This window comes from Aegilops tauschii, chromosome 7 (genome assembly GCF_002575655.3).
Source record: "Aegilops tauschii subsp. strangulata cultivar AL8/78 chromosome 7, Aet v6.0, whole genome shotgun sequence".
Taxonomy (NCBI): Eukaryota; Viridiplantae; Streptophyta; class Magnoliopsida; order Poales; family Poaceae; genus Aegilops; species Aegilops tauschii.
In genome coordinates, this window is record NC_053041.3 from 633,479,202 (window position 1) to 633,494,992 (window position 15,791).

Below are 15,791 nucleotides of genomic sequence, written 5' to 3' on the forward strand. Positions count from 1 at the left end.
CGGCACATTCGGGAGTTATAAAAAACCGTGTGAAAAAGATTGACGGTCTTAGTATTTTTTCCTTAGAAAAAGGATGATGCCTCCAATTATAATTAGTAAATAAATATAAATATATAAAAAAATGAACGGGTGCAGCAGCTCGCGTGAACATAGCAGGAAATACCCGACCACTACTCAACGCGGCTCGGCCTGCTCCGGAACCGAAACAGAAACGCGCTATCGGGGTCGTATTTCCGATTATTTATTAAATAATCAGGTCGGTGGGTTATTATTATCGGAGACCGCGGCGGCCAGGCTTGACCACCTCGTCGCCGTCGTCCGGTCCGCGCTGTATATACAAACCCCAGGCGGTGGCACCGCCTCCACCTCCATCTCCACAACCCACCTCGATCTCCATTTCCATCCCCTCGATCCCCAACCAGCAGCGCACGCCAACCGCCGATCCGGGCCATGGACGCCAACTGGCGCCCCACCCAGGGGTCGGACCCCGCCGCCGGCGCCGGGGGCGTTGACCCGGGCGCGCCGCCGCCCCCCGCCGGGGGCGACTGGCGCGCCGGGCTCCAGCCCGACGCCCGCGCCAGGATCGTCAATAAGATGTAAGTATAGACACCCCAATCGATCTGATCTGATTGGGTTCGCTTTCCCCTCCCTCTAATCTTATCGATTCGATCCCCCGTCACCCCTTTTCGGGTCAATTTTCTCGTCGGTCGATCTGTTAAGAGCCTCGATCTAGCCAGCGGCAGCAACAGACGCGGCCTCGCTCTGCGCCCCTCTGTTCTTAATTAGTCAAAATTCCCCGCTGGGGGATTCACCAATCAACCTGTAGCGCACCCTCTTCGAATCCAGCCTAATTACTTTACTAGCTAGACTAGAATTATATTTGACCAATTTGACACAAGTTCATTGACCAAGAGGTGCGAATTTGTCATGGCACAGGATATCATAACGTTTGTTTCACCACGTAGCTAGGGTAAACCATTCTGTTAGTTTTGTTCCTGAACTAGGGTTCCTCGAATGCTTCCGCAAGGAAATTTTGCATATTATGATTGATGATTGGTTGTCTATATTGGCTGGCTGCTCTGCCTGCTCTCGTTCCACTTTACATCTCGGATGCGACATGTTTTATTGCGCACAACTGCTGAGAAGCAACGCGTCCCCTGAATTCATTCAAATTCTGCGTTACGCGTGCAGAACGGAAACTCTGAAGAAGCATCTGCCAGCGTCTGCGCCAGACGGAGTGAACGAACTTCAAAAGATCGCGGTGCGATTCGAAGAGAAGATCTATACTGCCGCAACCAATCAGGTGATTTATTTAACCTATCTTCGCTACTTCTCTGAGCAGAGCACACAAACATTAGTTATGGGGTTTTCTTCTAGAAACAGAGTTTATGGTATAATAATACAGCAGAACTGTCTCCAATTGTTGTACAAGATTTTTAATTATATCATGTTTGAGTACCTTTAGCAGTTCCACCTTTATTTTTGTGAAACCCTGGGTGAATTTTTTGTTCTCCAAGTGCTAAAGTTTTCTTCACCTACTCTTGGGAATATATCCTGATTTTTCTCATGCTTCAGAAAAAAAAATTATGTGCTGCCGGGAGCTATTTGTTGCACATCCCAGTTATTTTTCACATTTAGTATATACATACATAATGTAAGTTAGGGCAAGTTCTTTAGGGCAGCTTAAAAATTAAGCTGCCTCTCCCCAGCTTAAAAAATAATCCGTCCTCTAAGTTTGTTGAGACTTCTAAATTAGCTATTTCATAACTAGTTTAGAAGCCCCAATGAACAAGAGAGGCGGCTTATGGAAAAAGCTGGGGAGGGGGCGGCTTACTTTTTAAGCTACGAAAAGAACTGGCCCAATAAGCTACTATATTTTTAATGTTATATATGTTACATAAATGATAGGTCAAAACGCTAATTCTAATCTTGGTTATCATCTTCACATGTTGAATCTCGTACTGTACCTTAAGCATCTGCAGTTAGTTACTCTTCCAATTCATGTTTCTATGCCACGTGTCCATGCATCTGAATTTGTTATAGATGAAATAAAAGTATCTTATGTTGGAAGGATAGTACAACCCAAGACCATGGGATTCACAGTGGTATAGAATCATTTTTCTCGGACGTAAAAATCAAACAAGACCTTACTCCCTCTTTCCCTCTATTCCAGTCTGGTAAAACAAAACCAATTGTATTTATTTGGTTGGGGCGTACCATATCACCATTTCCATTTCGAATTTCTGTTCGTCTGGCTTATTTGTTACAAACGTTGGAGCAATCTACAACTCTTCATCATATTTCCTAACTCAGTTATAGTGAATATTTGTTTAATTGATAAAGTTGTGGTACAGTGTCACTATCTTCATTTGGATTTACTGTTCATATCACTTATTTGAGGCGATGTGTTTTGCTGCTTAGATGGCATTTATTGAATTCAATTGTTAAGAGCTGAAACACCTTAACTACCATGCTAAACTGCTTGCATCAGAACTGTTGATTGCAAGCCACTATTACTGATTTGGTATAGAACTTTACATCATTTTCTTTTCTATTACTCAGTCTGATTATTTGCGGAAGATTTCTCTGAAAATGCTCTCTATGGAGACGAAGACACAACAGGCTGCTGGAAATGCTCAAGTGATTCCAAATCAAAATAACTCCAGTAAGGTGTCATATACAATAAACTGAGTGTTGCACAATTTGTCATCTTTGCTTGATTGTCAATATTTTATTCCATCAAGTGCTGAGATTATGTGCTTCATTGCATTAAATCACCCTCCCCTCTCCAGCATAATGTATAAGAATTTCACATCTAGCTTGTGTCATGTGTGCATTTATTGAACGCAGAGCGACACGGTAAGTGCCTTGGTTCAGTGGTCAGACCGCCGGTTCGGCGGCCCAATGTGTTGGTTCAAATAAAATATTATTGCGCGGTTTTTTAGTATGGTAGAAACAATGTTAAGTACGAAGATAACAAACGAACTGCCTAGTTAGTTATTCGACTGGGTAGTCGGCCTTGCTACCTTAAAGACAGTCCGATTCTTTGCACATACAGAATATTTTATTAACCCCTGGTCCAGTGCCTGTTTGGTTTGTTTAACCAGGTTTTCCCTGGTTCACATCAGGTTGCTCGGCTAAACAGCCATAACCGTGAACTAGATTGGAACAGGGGGAACAGCCTTCACTGTGAACTAGATTGGAACAGGGCTTGGTTCTGGTTTATTCTGGTTAAACTAGCGGTCTGGTCGGTTTTAATAATGATGCATGTGTCAGCAGTAGTATTGAAAAGGTTCACTTTTTAAGTTGAGCTATTGCAAAAGTTAACTTTTCAACCTTGAACCTTGAAACTGGTTGTTTTTAACTGTGAACTACCAAATCAGTTTACTTTCCCTTTGAGCATCTCCAACGGATCCCCAATAACATCTTCAGGTTATTGGGGATGGATGCTTTCGCAGATCCCCAATAAATCTCCCCTAATACTCTGTCTCTCTATTTCTCTACATACTTGTGCGAACACTATGAATACTTAAACACCACAGCACCATAATTTAAAACATTATGTTTCAATTTTCAACAAGTCGCATCATTTCAAATCCACACTTCCCAAGTTCAAAATTCAAAGACGAATTCAAAATCAAAATGCAACATACGATTCACATAAACATGAAAAATTGAACATAGAGCATCACTCACTCCCATTTCCACTCCCACTCGCATCCCCTCTCATCTTTGATGCTAGAATTTGTGCTTTCATCAACTCAAGGTACTTGATTTGGTTTGGATCAAGCCTAGTGGGGTTCATGAACATGATCTTGTATTCTTCTCCGTCTTCGCATTCACTTCCTCTCCAAGGACCCTCAACTTCTCTTCTTCAATTGCCTCCTTGCGCTCCTCACATGCCACCTTGTGCTCCTACGTAGCCTTGACCTCCAACAACCTTGCTTCCTCTTCTTGTTCTTTCTTTGCCTCCAACTCTTTCTTTATTGCTATTATCTCTCTGACTGCTGTCTTCAACACAACTCCAGCTCCTCCAATGGGAGTTTGTTGGTGGTCGTCGACAAGCTAGGAGTTTGTTGGGGCAACCCCAATGGGCGCTTCATCAACCTCAAAGCTGAGTGGACAGTGAAATGCTATCTATGCAGACTGACTTGTTCATCATGTTGAGATATGATTGCTCACTACATATACGCAAACATAAAACTAATGAGCATTGCATCGACACCATCATTCATATTTTCAAACTTTGCATTGAATTTTATTCATATAGCAAAAACAAAAGAAATAAAAATGAAAAATAAAAAATATACATTTCAGGCGTATAGTCAAACACCTCGTGGGCATCGTCCATATCGATGTCTTCGCTGGTGGTGGTGCGGTGAAGAACGTCGGCGGGGTCGTAGTGAAGGAGGCTGGCGGTGGCATGGCCATTGTCGCCCTCGGCTTGTTCGCTGCCGCCCGGCATGCCGCCTCCATTCTCTCCCACGGCGCCGGCGGGGATGGGACACGTGCTTAGCGGTGCTCCTGGCCTGGGTGTCACCGCCGGCTGAGGGTGCACGGGGCGGGGGCGGTTTTCAGGCGAGGGTTGCCGGAAGAGGAAGGAGAGGGGCACCGGGGTCCGATGGCTCGCGGCTGAGATAGCATCGCCACTGTGGATTAGGGCGTGGCAGCTCGGGTGGGAAAGGAGCAGTTTATTGCCGCCCACTATTGGGAGAGGGGCTGTTGGAGCAGAATACCACATGTGATCGGATCAAGGGGTAAAATGAATGGATTCATCATTCGAGGTTAAAAACAACTGGCTTCAGAGATGAAGGTTGGCAAGTGAACTTCTGCAACTGCTCAGATGCGATCTTCTTCTCAGCTTGCCTAAAAGAACTAACCGTTAGCTGTTAAATCAGTTGGTCAGCTCTCAGCTGTACTTACATTGACTCTCGTCTTAATGAAAAGATACGCCATCACTTATTTGCATGCTCTCTAAAGCAAATCACGTTGCCTGCCCTTTAATTGCTCTAGTACATGTTTTTTTTTTCTAATGGAAAATGCAAAACATCTTAATTTGATCTGTAAGATGCTGCTTTCAGCGCTTTGTGTGCCTGTTACTCTTCTGCAAGAAGTATTTGTTCACAAGATATTTTCATAATGTATGGTACCTTTTCTGAAACAGCCCCTGGACTTCCTTCAGAAGGCAGTAATCAAGCACAGCCATCAGCAATTCCCTTGATGTCTCAGCAACAGGCCAGGCAACCAAATACTACATCTGTACAAGCTTCTTCACTCACTAATATTGGACAGAACTTGCCAGGTGTCAACCAAACATCAACGATGCAGAATGTGTCTGTCATGCCACAGAACACAATGAATAATGGCTTGGCACAAGGTACTTCACAAGATATTTATGCTGCACAGAGGCAAATGGCAGGAAGGCAGCAACAGCAACAATCACAGCAATTAATTTATCAGCAGCAGCAAATGCTGATGAAGCAGAAATTGCAGCAGAATTCACTCATGCAACCGCATATTCAGCAGCAGCAATCTTTGTTGCAGCCAACACAGATGCAATCTACACAGCAATCCATGATGCAGATGTCATCTGGCCTTCACCCTGTGCAGTCTACCGTTCCACAGACACAGCCAATGTCCAGGCAGTCAGTTACTCAGAGTGGTATTCAACAAAATCAATTGAATTCTGTACAACAATCTGTGCCATCATTACTCCAGCAACCTCAGCAATCTGTTGGGAGGCAGCAGCAGCAACAAGCACAGCCGTCCATGCATCAACAGCCTTCTCTGCAGCGTCAGCAGCCCAATATTCCTTTACAGCAGCAGCAGCAGCAACAGTTGATGGGACAACAACCAAATTTAGAACGAAATCAGCTAATTGGTCAACAGAATGGTGCTGTGGAGATGCAGCAGCAACAGAGGCTACCAGCTCAGTCAAATAATCTTTTGAATGTGCAGCAAACACAGCAGCAGATGTTGAACCAGCAGTCTATGCCTTTGCATCAGCCACAACAATTGGGCTCTCAGGCAAACATGTCAAGTTTACAGCAGCAGCAACAAAATCAACAGCAGCAGCGGATGCATATGCTACAAATGAAAGCTCAGCAAACGCAGCAACAACAGCATGCTCAACAACCACCAATGGGTTTGATGCAACCTCAGTCCCAACACAACCAACTTCAGCAATCGCAGCAACATCTTATGTCGCAGTTCCAGTCCCAGCCTAATCAACTACAACAGCAATTAGGGATGCAGCAGCAATCCTCCATGCAGCAAAGACTTCAAACTTCAGGAGGCATGCTCTTGCAACAAAATAACATGGATCAACAAAAGCAATTTATTCAGGCACAGAGGGGCCTTCAAGAAGTTTCCTCTAGTAGTAAGTTTTCACATATACTTTCATTGTAGATTATGCTCTTATTGTTTTCCCTCTTCTTTTTCTCTGTGTTCTTATGTTTATCTTCCTATTTTGGCCTTACTTTCCTTGTGCAGTCTAAACTAGCTAATCGATCTGGACTCATAATTTCTGCCTTACATACATAGAAAAGTTTAGGGGAAAATGTGTGTTGCCCATCAAGACCCTCCATGCCCATACTTATCTTGCCAACAGTTACATTCTGGACTATAATACAATGTCTTTATTAGACTACAACCTGGATTCTTGTATCCTAACCCTTATTGAAGCATAAGGGCACTCCAGTGCATTGTATCTTGTGTTGTATCATATGCATTACCTATATCTTAGTGGTGTATCTAATGGAGCTTCCATTTAATATATTCTGTTACAGAAAAAGAATAATTATCTTGCCTTACCTGATAAGAAGTGTATCCAGATAAGATACAGTAGCTCTATATATTGCGATGTTTTGTGATCAAGTACCCTCTAATCATCATGTTGACTAAACTGACCATGTTGATCTTCTGTTACTTTTGTTCACCACATTGGGTTTTCTTGTTTGTTGATTTTTTTTTCTGGAAATGCTACTGTGCAATATTCATGATGACTAAGCTGGCCATATGGATCTTCTGTGATTGTTCGATTTGGTTCAAAAGTTTCCCAATTGCCCCTGCATTCCATCCTATAATGTGCTTTTAGCTTGTTATTTGGTGGCTTGTTCATTGTATCCTAGTACTCTTTGACAAACTTGCTTTTTATGCAGCATCTGCGGACTCTACCACTCAAACAGGCCTTGCAGGTGCAGGTGATTGGCAAGAGGAGATCTATCAAATGGTAAGACATGATACTGATATAATCCTTTTTAGCAACCCCTTTTTGGAACATCCTAGGCCCCTAGAACAAAGAGCTTGAGATTGCCCTGATCTTTTTTAGAGCATCAAGGAGGCAGGGAGCCACAAAGGCCTCCCCGGTTCCATTATCAAATGAAACCAGATTGTAACAAAGTCTTTGCTGTTTAAAATTAAGGGCACAAAATAAAATGAAAAACCAAGGTTAAAAGCAGGCAGGGGTGGTCTGTGTTCCAACAAATTCTTCTTCTGGAACTGGAACCAGAATTCATACAGCACAATAGTCTAGTGTGTAGATGCACTACATTCTGGCATTCTTCTTATAAGATACTCCCTCCGTCCCAAAATAAGTATCGCTGATTTAGTACAAAGTTGGTACTTTGTACTAAATCAGCGACGCTTATTTTGGGACGAAGGAGTATGGAGCATACAACCATACAGAGTATCTAGATGTAGCAAAGCCTCAAGGCAGTTAGCAATCTTTATTAAATGATTTTAATTAATGGGCATTATAGTTTCTTATTTTGTTTTAGATTTGTATGCTTCGAAAAGCTACTTGAAATATCTGGCCAGTGCCATATTTGCTGACTTAATGACAAACCATGGTCTATTAGCTATTCTGTTTTCATCTCTATATAGCTTCTGCACCAAATTTATATGTATGTGGTCTTTGTTATCGACAGATTAAGAGCTTGAAGGACCAATACTTTGCAGAACTCAGTGATTTGTCCAACAAGATATCTATGAAGCTACAACATGTTGACAGCATTATACCACCTCAAAAACCATCTGAGCAGTATGATAGAATGAAGAACTTTAAAAATATGTTGGACCGTATATTACAACTGCTGCAAATTAGCAAGAGTACTATCCAACCTGCTATGAGGGACAAAGTTCCTCAATATGAGAAACAGATTATCAGTATCTTAAATTCACAAAGAAGGAAGCCAGTGCAGCCACAAATACAGCAACAGTTCCAGCCACCTGCAGGACAAGCTCCTAATTCTAGCATTTTACAGCAGCAACAAACTTCCCAGAATTTGCAGCAGCATGATAGTCATACTAATCCTCAAGCAAGTTTGTCAAGTATGAGCACTGGATTACAGTCCTCTGGTGTAGCTGGTATGCAGCATGTCCCTGTGCCTCCAACAACAAACTTCAGTGCCCCCACACAGCAAAACGGTGCAAACATACAGCATCAGCCTGTCTCTAATCTGGAGGCTGCTCAAGGAGGCAATTTCAATTCTTTGCAGCATGGTTCGGTGAGTGGCGCATTACAACAGGGAAACACTGGGCCGATGCAGGGAACAGTGAATACACAACCGCAGACAAGTAGTGGCATGTTATCTCACAACTCAATGAGCACGATGCAACCTAATGGTAACTCCATGCAAGCAAATGCAAGTTCATTACAGCAGCTGAAGCAGCAACAGCAGGATCATCATATGATGCAGAGTCAGCAAATGAAGCGTCAGATGTTTCAGCAGTACCAGCAAAAGCAACAAATGCTTCAACAGCAGTTCCCAATACAGCAACAATTACAGAAACAGCAGCAAGTACAGATGCAGGTTCCACAGCTTCATGCTGGAAATGATGTTAATGAGTCGAAGGCTAGGCAAGGAACTGCAGTGAAACCTGGAGTTTATCAACAGCACTTGGGCCAACGCAGTAACTACTATCATCAGCAGTTGAAACAGGGTGGTGCTTTCCCAATTTCGTCACCACAAAACCTCCAAGCATCATCTCCACAAATTTCACACCATTCTCCTCAGGTTGATCAGCACAACCTGTTGCCATCTCAAGTCAAGACTGGGACACCATTGAATTCAGCTAACTCACCATATGTTCCATCGCCATCACCATCTGTCGCCCCCTCTCCTATACCAGTGGATTCAGACAAACCACACTCAAATATATCATCACTTACTAATACTGGGCAGACTGGACATCAGCAAACATCCCTAGCGCCCCAGACACAGTCGATTGCTGTGAATACACCAGGGATATCAGCATCACCCTTACTAGCAGAATTTACAAGTGTGGATGGAAGTCAGGCTAACATGCCAACTCAAGTTCCAACCAAATCAGATGCAGCAGAAAGGCCTATGGACCGCTTACTTAAAGCAGTATGTGTCTTGCCATTTTATGTTTACTGTCTGTACTTTTTTGTTCTTAATCAGTGCTGTTCTCCAGACTGTTCTGAAGCATACTGGCATAAAAAAAATGATGGCCATGAATGGGAATTTGATTATAGGAGTTAGATATATCATGCTTTTTTCTGGTCCACTTCAATTAATTAGTTCAAATGATAAGAATGGTGCATAATCATTTTCGTCCTTACCATCTCAAGATTAGAAATCATGTGTAACATGAAAAATACACTCCACTTTGGTCAATTAGTATTTCAGATGATAGCAATGCTGCCTATTCATGTCCATTCTTGCTATCCGATCCTAATATTTGAAAGCACGTGTAGCAAAGAATTGAACTGGTTTCATTACTAGAGAACACAGATTAGTTGTCCGGCAGTCTGTCCTGCTGTTGAGGTAGTACATAAGAAGCCATTTTCATGATTCAGTTTAATGCTGTAAATTAGTTCATACATGGTCTTCTAGTTATTACTTGTTGCTTATTTTATGTTCAATGTCATGTCACATGCAGTTGCGAACAACACAGCGCGAGTCTCTTAATGCTGCAGTTAGCGACATTCGATCTGTTGTCAGCATGATGGACAGGATTGCTGGGTCAGCACCTGGTAATGGTTCGAGAACTGCTGTTGGTGAAGATTTAGTTGCTATGACAAAGTGCCGGTTACAAGCCAGGAATTTCATAACAAATGATGGAAGTGGTGCATCGAAGAAAATGAAGCGTGATATAAGTGCCATGCCTCTTAACGTGTCATCAGCTGGAAGTGTCGACGATAGCTTCAAGCAAACATTTAGTGTAGATACCCCTGATCTACAGTCAACTGCAACCTCGCGTGCCAAGCGGCGAAAAATTGAGGTATGTTAAGATTATCTGTTGAGAAATGAAGAGAAGATTATTCTAACCAGTAGTTATACTTCAAGTAGTGGCTTTTTATTTATTTATGTACCCTCTCCATAGAAGGGAATGTAATAGTTCTGTTGGCTCAAATGTTGTTAATTGTTGGCTACCTTGCATTTACGCTGGCATTTGATTCATCTTTGTGCAGGTAAATCATGCTCTCTTGGAGGAGATCGAGGAGATAAACCAAGGGCTCATAGACACGGAGCTCCGTGTATGCGAGGATGATGATGAGTCACTCATTGCCACATCTGAAGGGACAGTCATCAAATGCACATATACTGCTGTGGCTGTTAGTCCGAGCTTGAAGTCCATGTTGGCATCTGCACATACGGTAAGTTTTTGAAAGAAAGCGCACACTCGATGTTGTGGACATCTGCTCATTTCCTCTTGTTGAAATGTGGCAGAGTCCGATTATGCCGCTGAGGTTGCTTGTCCCTGCTGGCTACCCTAAATGCTCCCCGGTGCTCCTCGACAAGTTTCTGGACGAACAAAGGTCGGTAGCCACTCTGCTCATTCATTAGTTACCAAAGTTGTTTAGGTGAAGATTGAACTAACTGTGTTGTGCATCAGAAACTCGGACGACCTGTCTAGCCAAGCGAAGTCAAAGTTTGGCGTATTGCTGCGGGGCCTAGACGAGCCCATGTCGCTGCGAGAAATCGCAAGGACGTGGGACGCTTGCGCGCGCGGAGCCATTGCGGAGTATGCTCAGAAGAGTGGTGGAGGAAGCTTCAGTTCGAGTTATGGTCGCTGGGAGACCTGTGTAGTGTAGGTGCTTGATCCGTCTCTTATGGTTTGTCCTTGAGTTATGTACATTATATATGTCCCGGCTAGAGACATGAACATGCTCAGACGGCAACTTTCACAAAAAAAAAAAAATGACGACCTGATCAAAATAAATAAACGTTGTATGAACGAAACTTTGGTTAGATGTTCTTATAGACTGATGCTTATGGAAGATTCACATTGTTGGAATTCGAAGAATGTATTTCTTTTCCATCAAAGTGACAAACAAAAAATTAATTATCATGTGGACACTGGACACACACCACCCAATTTTCAAAAAGTTATCATTGTTAATAGAAGTATATTTTAGGGAGAAATGTATTTTTTTTCTCTAAGAAAAGAATAAAATGGCTCGGCTCAGCTCAGCTTGCAACTAGCTACTACCGGAATCGATGGGAGTCTTTTTTTTTAAGAATCATAGGATAGATGCAGGAATGCACCTCGTTGGAAATTCTCCTCCTAACCATCTGGAATCGATGGAGTCAGTGGCCCTTCACGCAACACACCAATGTGTGAGACGGTGACCCACAGCCACAAATGATGGTGTCTAGCTCTTTGCCGAGTTTTTTTTGCTCATCAAAGCACCTCCTAACTAGAGCGAGGACTGTCGCTCGAAAAATCAGGACACGTGTCCGTATGTACGAGTATAACCTCTAAGGTTGCGTGACAGATAGAAGTTGTTTTTTTTTTTTGGAAGGAAGAAAATCTATTCCTATTCCACTTAGCAATATCGCTAGTCACCACATCAGCTACGAAGTCTGGGGCAACATCAGCCCAACTGGTGGCAGGCACAGCCGCCCTCAGGCCGAGCTGGGCAAGCAAATGCGCAGCACTATTGCTGTTTCTACGACGTAAAACAAAGTCTGAAACATCAAAAGAAGCATAGCATACACTACGCGCTGATGGTTTTCAGGCCGGATCTAACACGCCGACGGTGGGCTCACGCACACAGGGAACACACGCGAATACAGAGGCGAGAGACAGAGAGAGAGAGAGATTTTGCGACGCGTAAAAACCTGCGCCTTTTCTGCTCCTCGCTTTTCTTCTCAGGTGCACGACGTCTTAGCGATCGTGACCGATTCCTACGCCCTCCATGATCCTTGATTGCCTGTGCCATCCCACAAGACTGGATCGTGCAGCTAGCGCTTACAACTGAATAAGCAAAACAAGCAAAACATAAAAACAAGTCTTCGACACGATCAGATAATCTGTCCATGCCCTACTAAAAACGAAATTCAGACTGAATGTGACACAACACCACAGCTAGCTCAATATGACTGACAATCTCTCCCTTGAGCTTGATGTGGTCACTTGTTGGACTCGATTCCTATCATCCTTCGGAGTTCCTGAAATCTTACTCTCCCCAAGGCCTTCGTCAGAATATCATCCACTTGGCTCTCGGTCCTGACATGCTCAATGTCTATCTTCTCTGTCTCCACACATTCACGCACAATGTGATATCTTATCTCAATATGTTTACTTGTATCATGGAAAACTGGATTCTTACTCCAAGATCACTATCACTGTAACGGGTCAGCTGCAGCGGGGTGTTCTGCTCCCTCCTGTACCTGCACCCATACTGGAGTGTGCCACGCACATATATACCTCAATATGTGCCTTACAGCAGCCATATGCTCTGCCATCGGCCGCTCCATGTAACGACTGACAATCCTCACGGCATAGCATATATCTGGCCGGGTGTGAACCAAATACCTCAGGCTGCCGACGATGCTCCGGTAGTGTGTACTGTCCACTTCCGGTGCAGTGCTTGACTTGCTCAATTTGTGTTTATTTTCCATGGGTGTTTGGATTGGGTTGCAATTCTCCATCCCACATTTCTCAAGAATTCTAGATGCATATGCAGGTTGACAAATAAAAATGCCATGAGTTGATTGCTTTACCTCCATCCCAAGGTAATAACTCAACAAGCCAAGGTCACTCATGCTGAAGATGGTTTGCATCTGCTCTTTGAAAGCCTCAATGTCCTTTGCGTTCTCTCCGGTGATAATGAGATCATCAACATACACTCCCACTAACAGCCCGCTTCTCTTGTACACAGCATGCTCAGATGGGCACTTCTCAAAACCAAGTTTAATTAATGTGTTATCCAACTTTGCATTCCATGCCCGAGGAGCTTGGCGCAGCCCATACAATGCTTTACTAAGTTTCAACACCTTCTCCTCTTTACCTTGCACAATAAAACCATGTGGTTGCTGAACATAGACCTCCTCCTCCAATTCACCATTCAAAAATGCAGATTTAACATCCATGTGGTGGAATCTGAATGATGGTAAATGTCTCACTTGCGGCCTCACCTGCAAGTTGAGCTGGCTTCACCCACTGCCATGACCTCCCCTCATCAAACACTACATCTCTCAAGGCATGCAATTTCTTGAGGACCAAAGATAGACCATATGCAATGAAGGGTGTTCGGGTAGGGCCAGAAGGGACTGTTTGAAAGCATATTGTTTTTCGATATCCGTCAAATGGCCCAAAAAATTTCCACCAACTTCTATTACAAATTGAACGCATCATGCCAAATTATTTGGATTTTGACAAGTTTTGCATTTTCTCGGTAAAAAGGGGCCGGTAAAATGGGCAGACGTGTCCAATGTGCAAACGGCGTCGGAAGTCGCTGAAACTTGGCATGGATGTCTGATATGTCCGTGTCAGGCTGCTGCAAGAAGTTTGGGTCAGTTATCCATATTCCAAAAATTACAAGTTTTAGGAGTGTGGTAGACTAGGCGAGACGGGTGCATCCATGAGCATGTAGTTTTTTCTTCTTCTAATTTGAATGCCTATGTTATTTGCAATTTCCGTCATTATCAATCAACATGAACATTTTTTTATATCCGAACAATTTCTTGAAAATTTTCAACAATTTTGGAATTTCAAATAGGGTACGAAAATTTTATGAACTTGAACACTTCTTGCAAAATATTGAATAAATTCCCAAAATTCATGTTGTACACAAATTGCAAACCATGTTTAAAAAACATTATCAAACTTTTTAAAACACAAATATTTCTTAACTTTGTGAACATTTTTTTTGTAAAACAGGAACATTTTTTGAAATTCTGGAACATTTTTTAAAATTGTAAACAATATTTGAAAAGAACAACATTTTTGGTATGTGAAAAATACTTCAATTTTTTTAACAAGTTTAAAATAGAATAATAAATTTAAAAATGAATTAATAAAAAATAAGAAAAATAGAAAATAAAGAAAATGCTCAAGCCATGGTTCAACTAGGCGACGACATCGCTCTTGTCGGATGCCTGTTCCGCTGACGAAGCGTTCGCAGATTTAAAAAAAGTTCATGAATTTTGAAAACAAGTGGTCATGATTTTGAGAAAAATCACGGGCTTCGACAAATGTTTGTAAAAGTTGAAAAGAGTTCATGGATTGAAAAAAAGTTCTCGGATTTGAAAACAAAGTTCACGAATTTAAGAAATACTCATGAATTTTAATAGTTCAGGGATTTAATAAAAATGTTGATGATTTAAAAATAGTTCACGAATTTTAATAAAGAAAATAAAATGAAAAAAGAGATATAATAAATAAATAAATAGAAGAAAAACGAGACAAACAAAGACCGAAAAATAAAATCACAACATGTTTTGAAAGATGTTCAGAAATCGTTCATGTTCTGATTTTTTTAAAACATTTAAAAATATGTTTGCTAAATTTTCGTTCATAAATTCGAAACTATTCGTCGTTTCAGAATTATTCACATTTTTTCAACAAAAGTTTCGAATTTTTCAGTAAATATTTCATGTATATTAATGATCTTTGTTTTCTTATATATATCGCGCCAAAAAATATCAGAAGGAGCGGCGGGGTGAAGCGCCAAAAAATATCAGAAGGAGCAGCACTTGACTTTAAGTGGGAGGTCTTGACTTCAAATTCTCACGTGCTCTTGTTTTTTGCAGTATTTTCACGTCACTTATATATTTTTTTGAGAAAAGCGTCACTTATATTGAACGTGGTAGGACGGACATGGCTTAATGGGTCCATCTTTTTTGGGGGGGGGGGGGGGGGGGGGGTGGTACACCGAAGCAGAAGTGTTCAGAGTTTTGTGGTGTCCATGGTCTTATCTCTTCTAGTGCAGAAAATTCAGCACATATTTGTTTTCCCATTATATGTGGCAGAGGTTGTGTGTGCTGCATTTTCCTGGTTGAACAGAGCTTTGTGGTGTCCATCATCTTATATCTTCTAGTACAACAAATTTGGAAAATGCAGAGCTCTGTGGTGGCCTGATCAAGTGCTTGCAAAGAAAGGGTACCCCATCTTTGTTTCTCAAGCTGGACATTTCAAAAGCATTTGATTTCGTCTCTTGGGAAATTCCTCATTCAGCATTCAGCCAAACCTACAAAGGTTTTGATTTGGAGGAATGAACTTGTGGATAGGGAAGGTGTAAGGTAGGTAAAATCAGGAGACCTGCTGCTAACATTCATCAGGCTTCTGAAATGCATAATCTGACACCTAACAGGGAACTCTTTGTCAGGGAAGGCCAGTTTGTCTACGAGATTAGGACACCTCCGCAGAACCATGCGTGGTACAGATCGAGCGAACAAAGAGAATCTCGGGTCGTCTGTCGCCCAAAGCGATGGATCCATGCTGGAAAGAGCGAGCAATCTGCCCCTCACTGAGTTAGGGAGTTCATGGGTGATCAAGACGTTCGTGGTGAAGATTATGGAGTCATAACTGTTTAA

General features: G+C 42.3%; 1 protein-coding gene across 1 annotated transcript; it reads left to right on the top strand.

The window, feature by feature from the left end:
• The first annotated feature begins 202 nt into the window (after positions 1-202).
• On the top strand, positions 203-11,375 carry LOC109782481 (mediator of RNA polymerase II transcription subunit 15a). The gene is made up of 10 exons (XM_020341100.4): positions 203-596; positions 1,192-1,303; positions 2,563-2,665; positions 5,165-6,379; positions 7,161-7,231; positions 7,929-9,371; positions 9,907-10,248; positions 10,439-10,624; positions 10,698-10,786; positions 10,864-11,375. The coding sequence occupies exons 1-10, from the start codon at positions 451-453 to the stop codon at positions 11,060-11,062; spliced, it is 3,906 nt and encodes a 1,301-aa protein (XP_020196689.1). The 5' UTR covers positions 203-450; the 3' UTR covers positions 11,063-11,375.
• Positions 11,376-15,791: the final 4,416 nt, after the last annotated feature.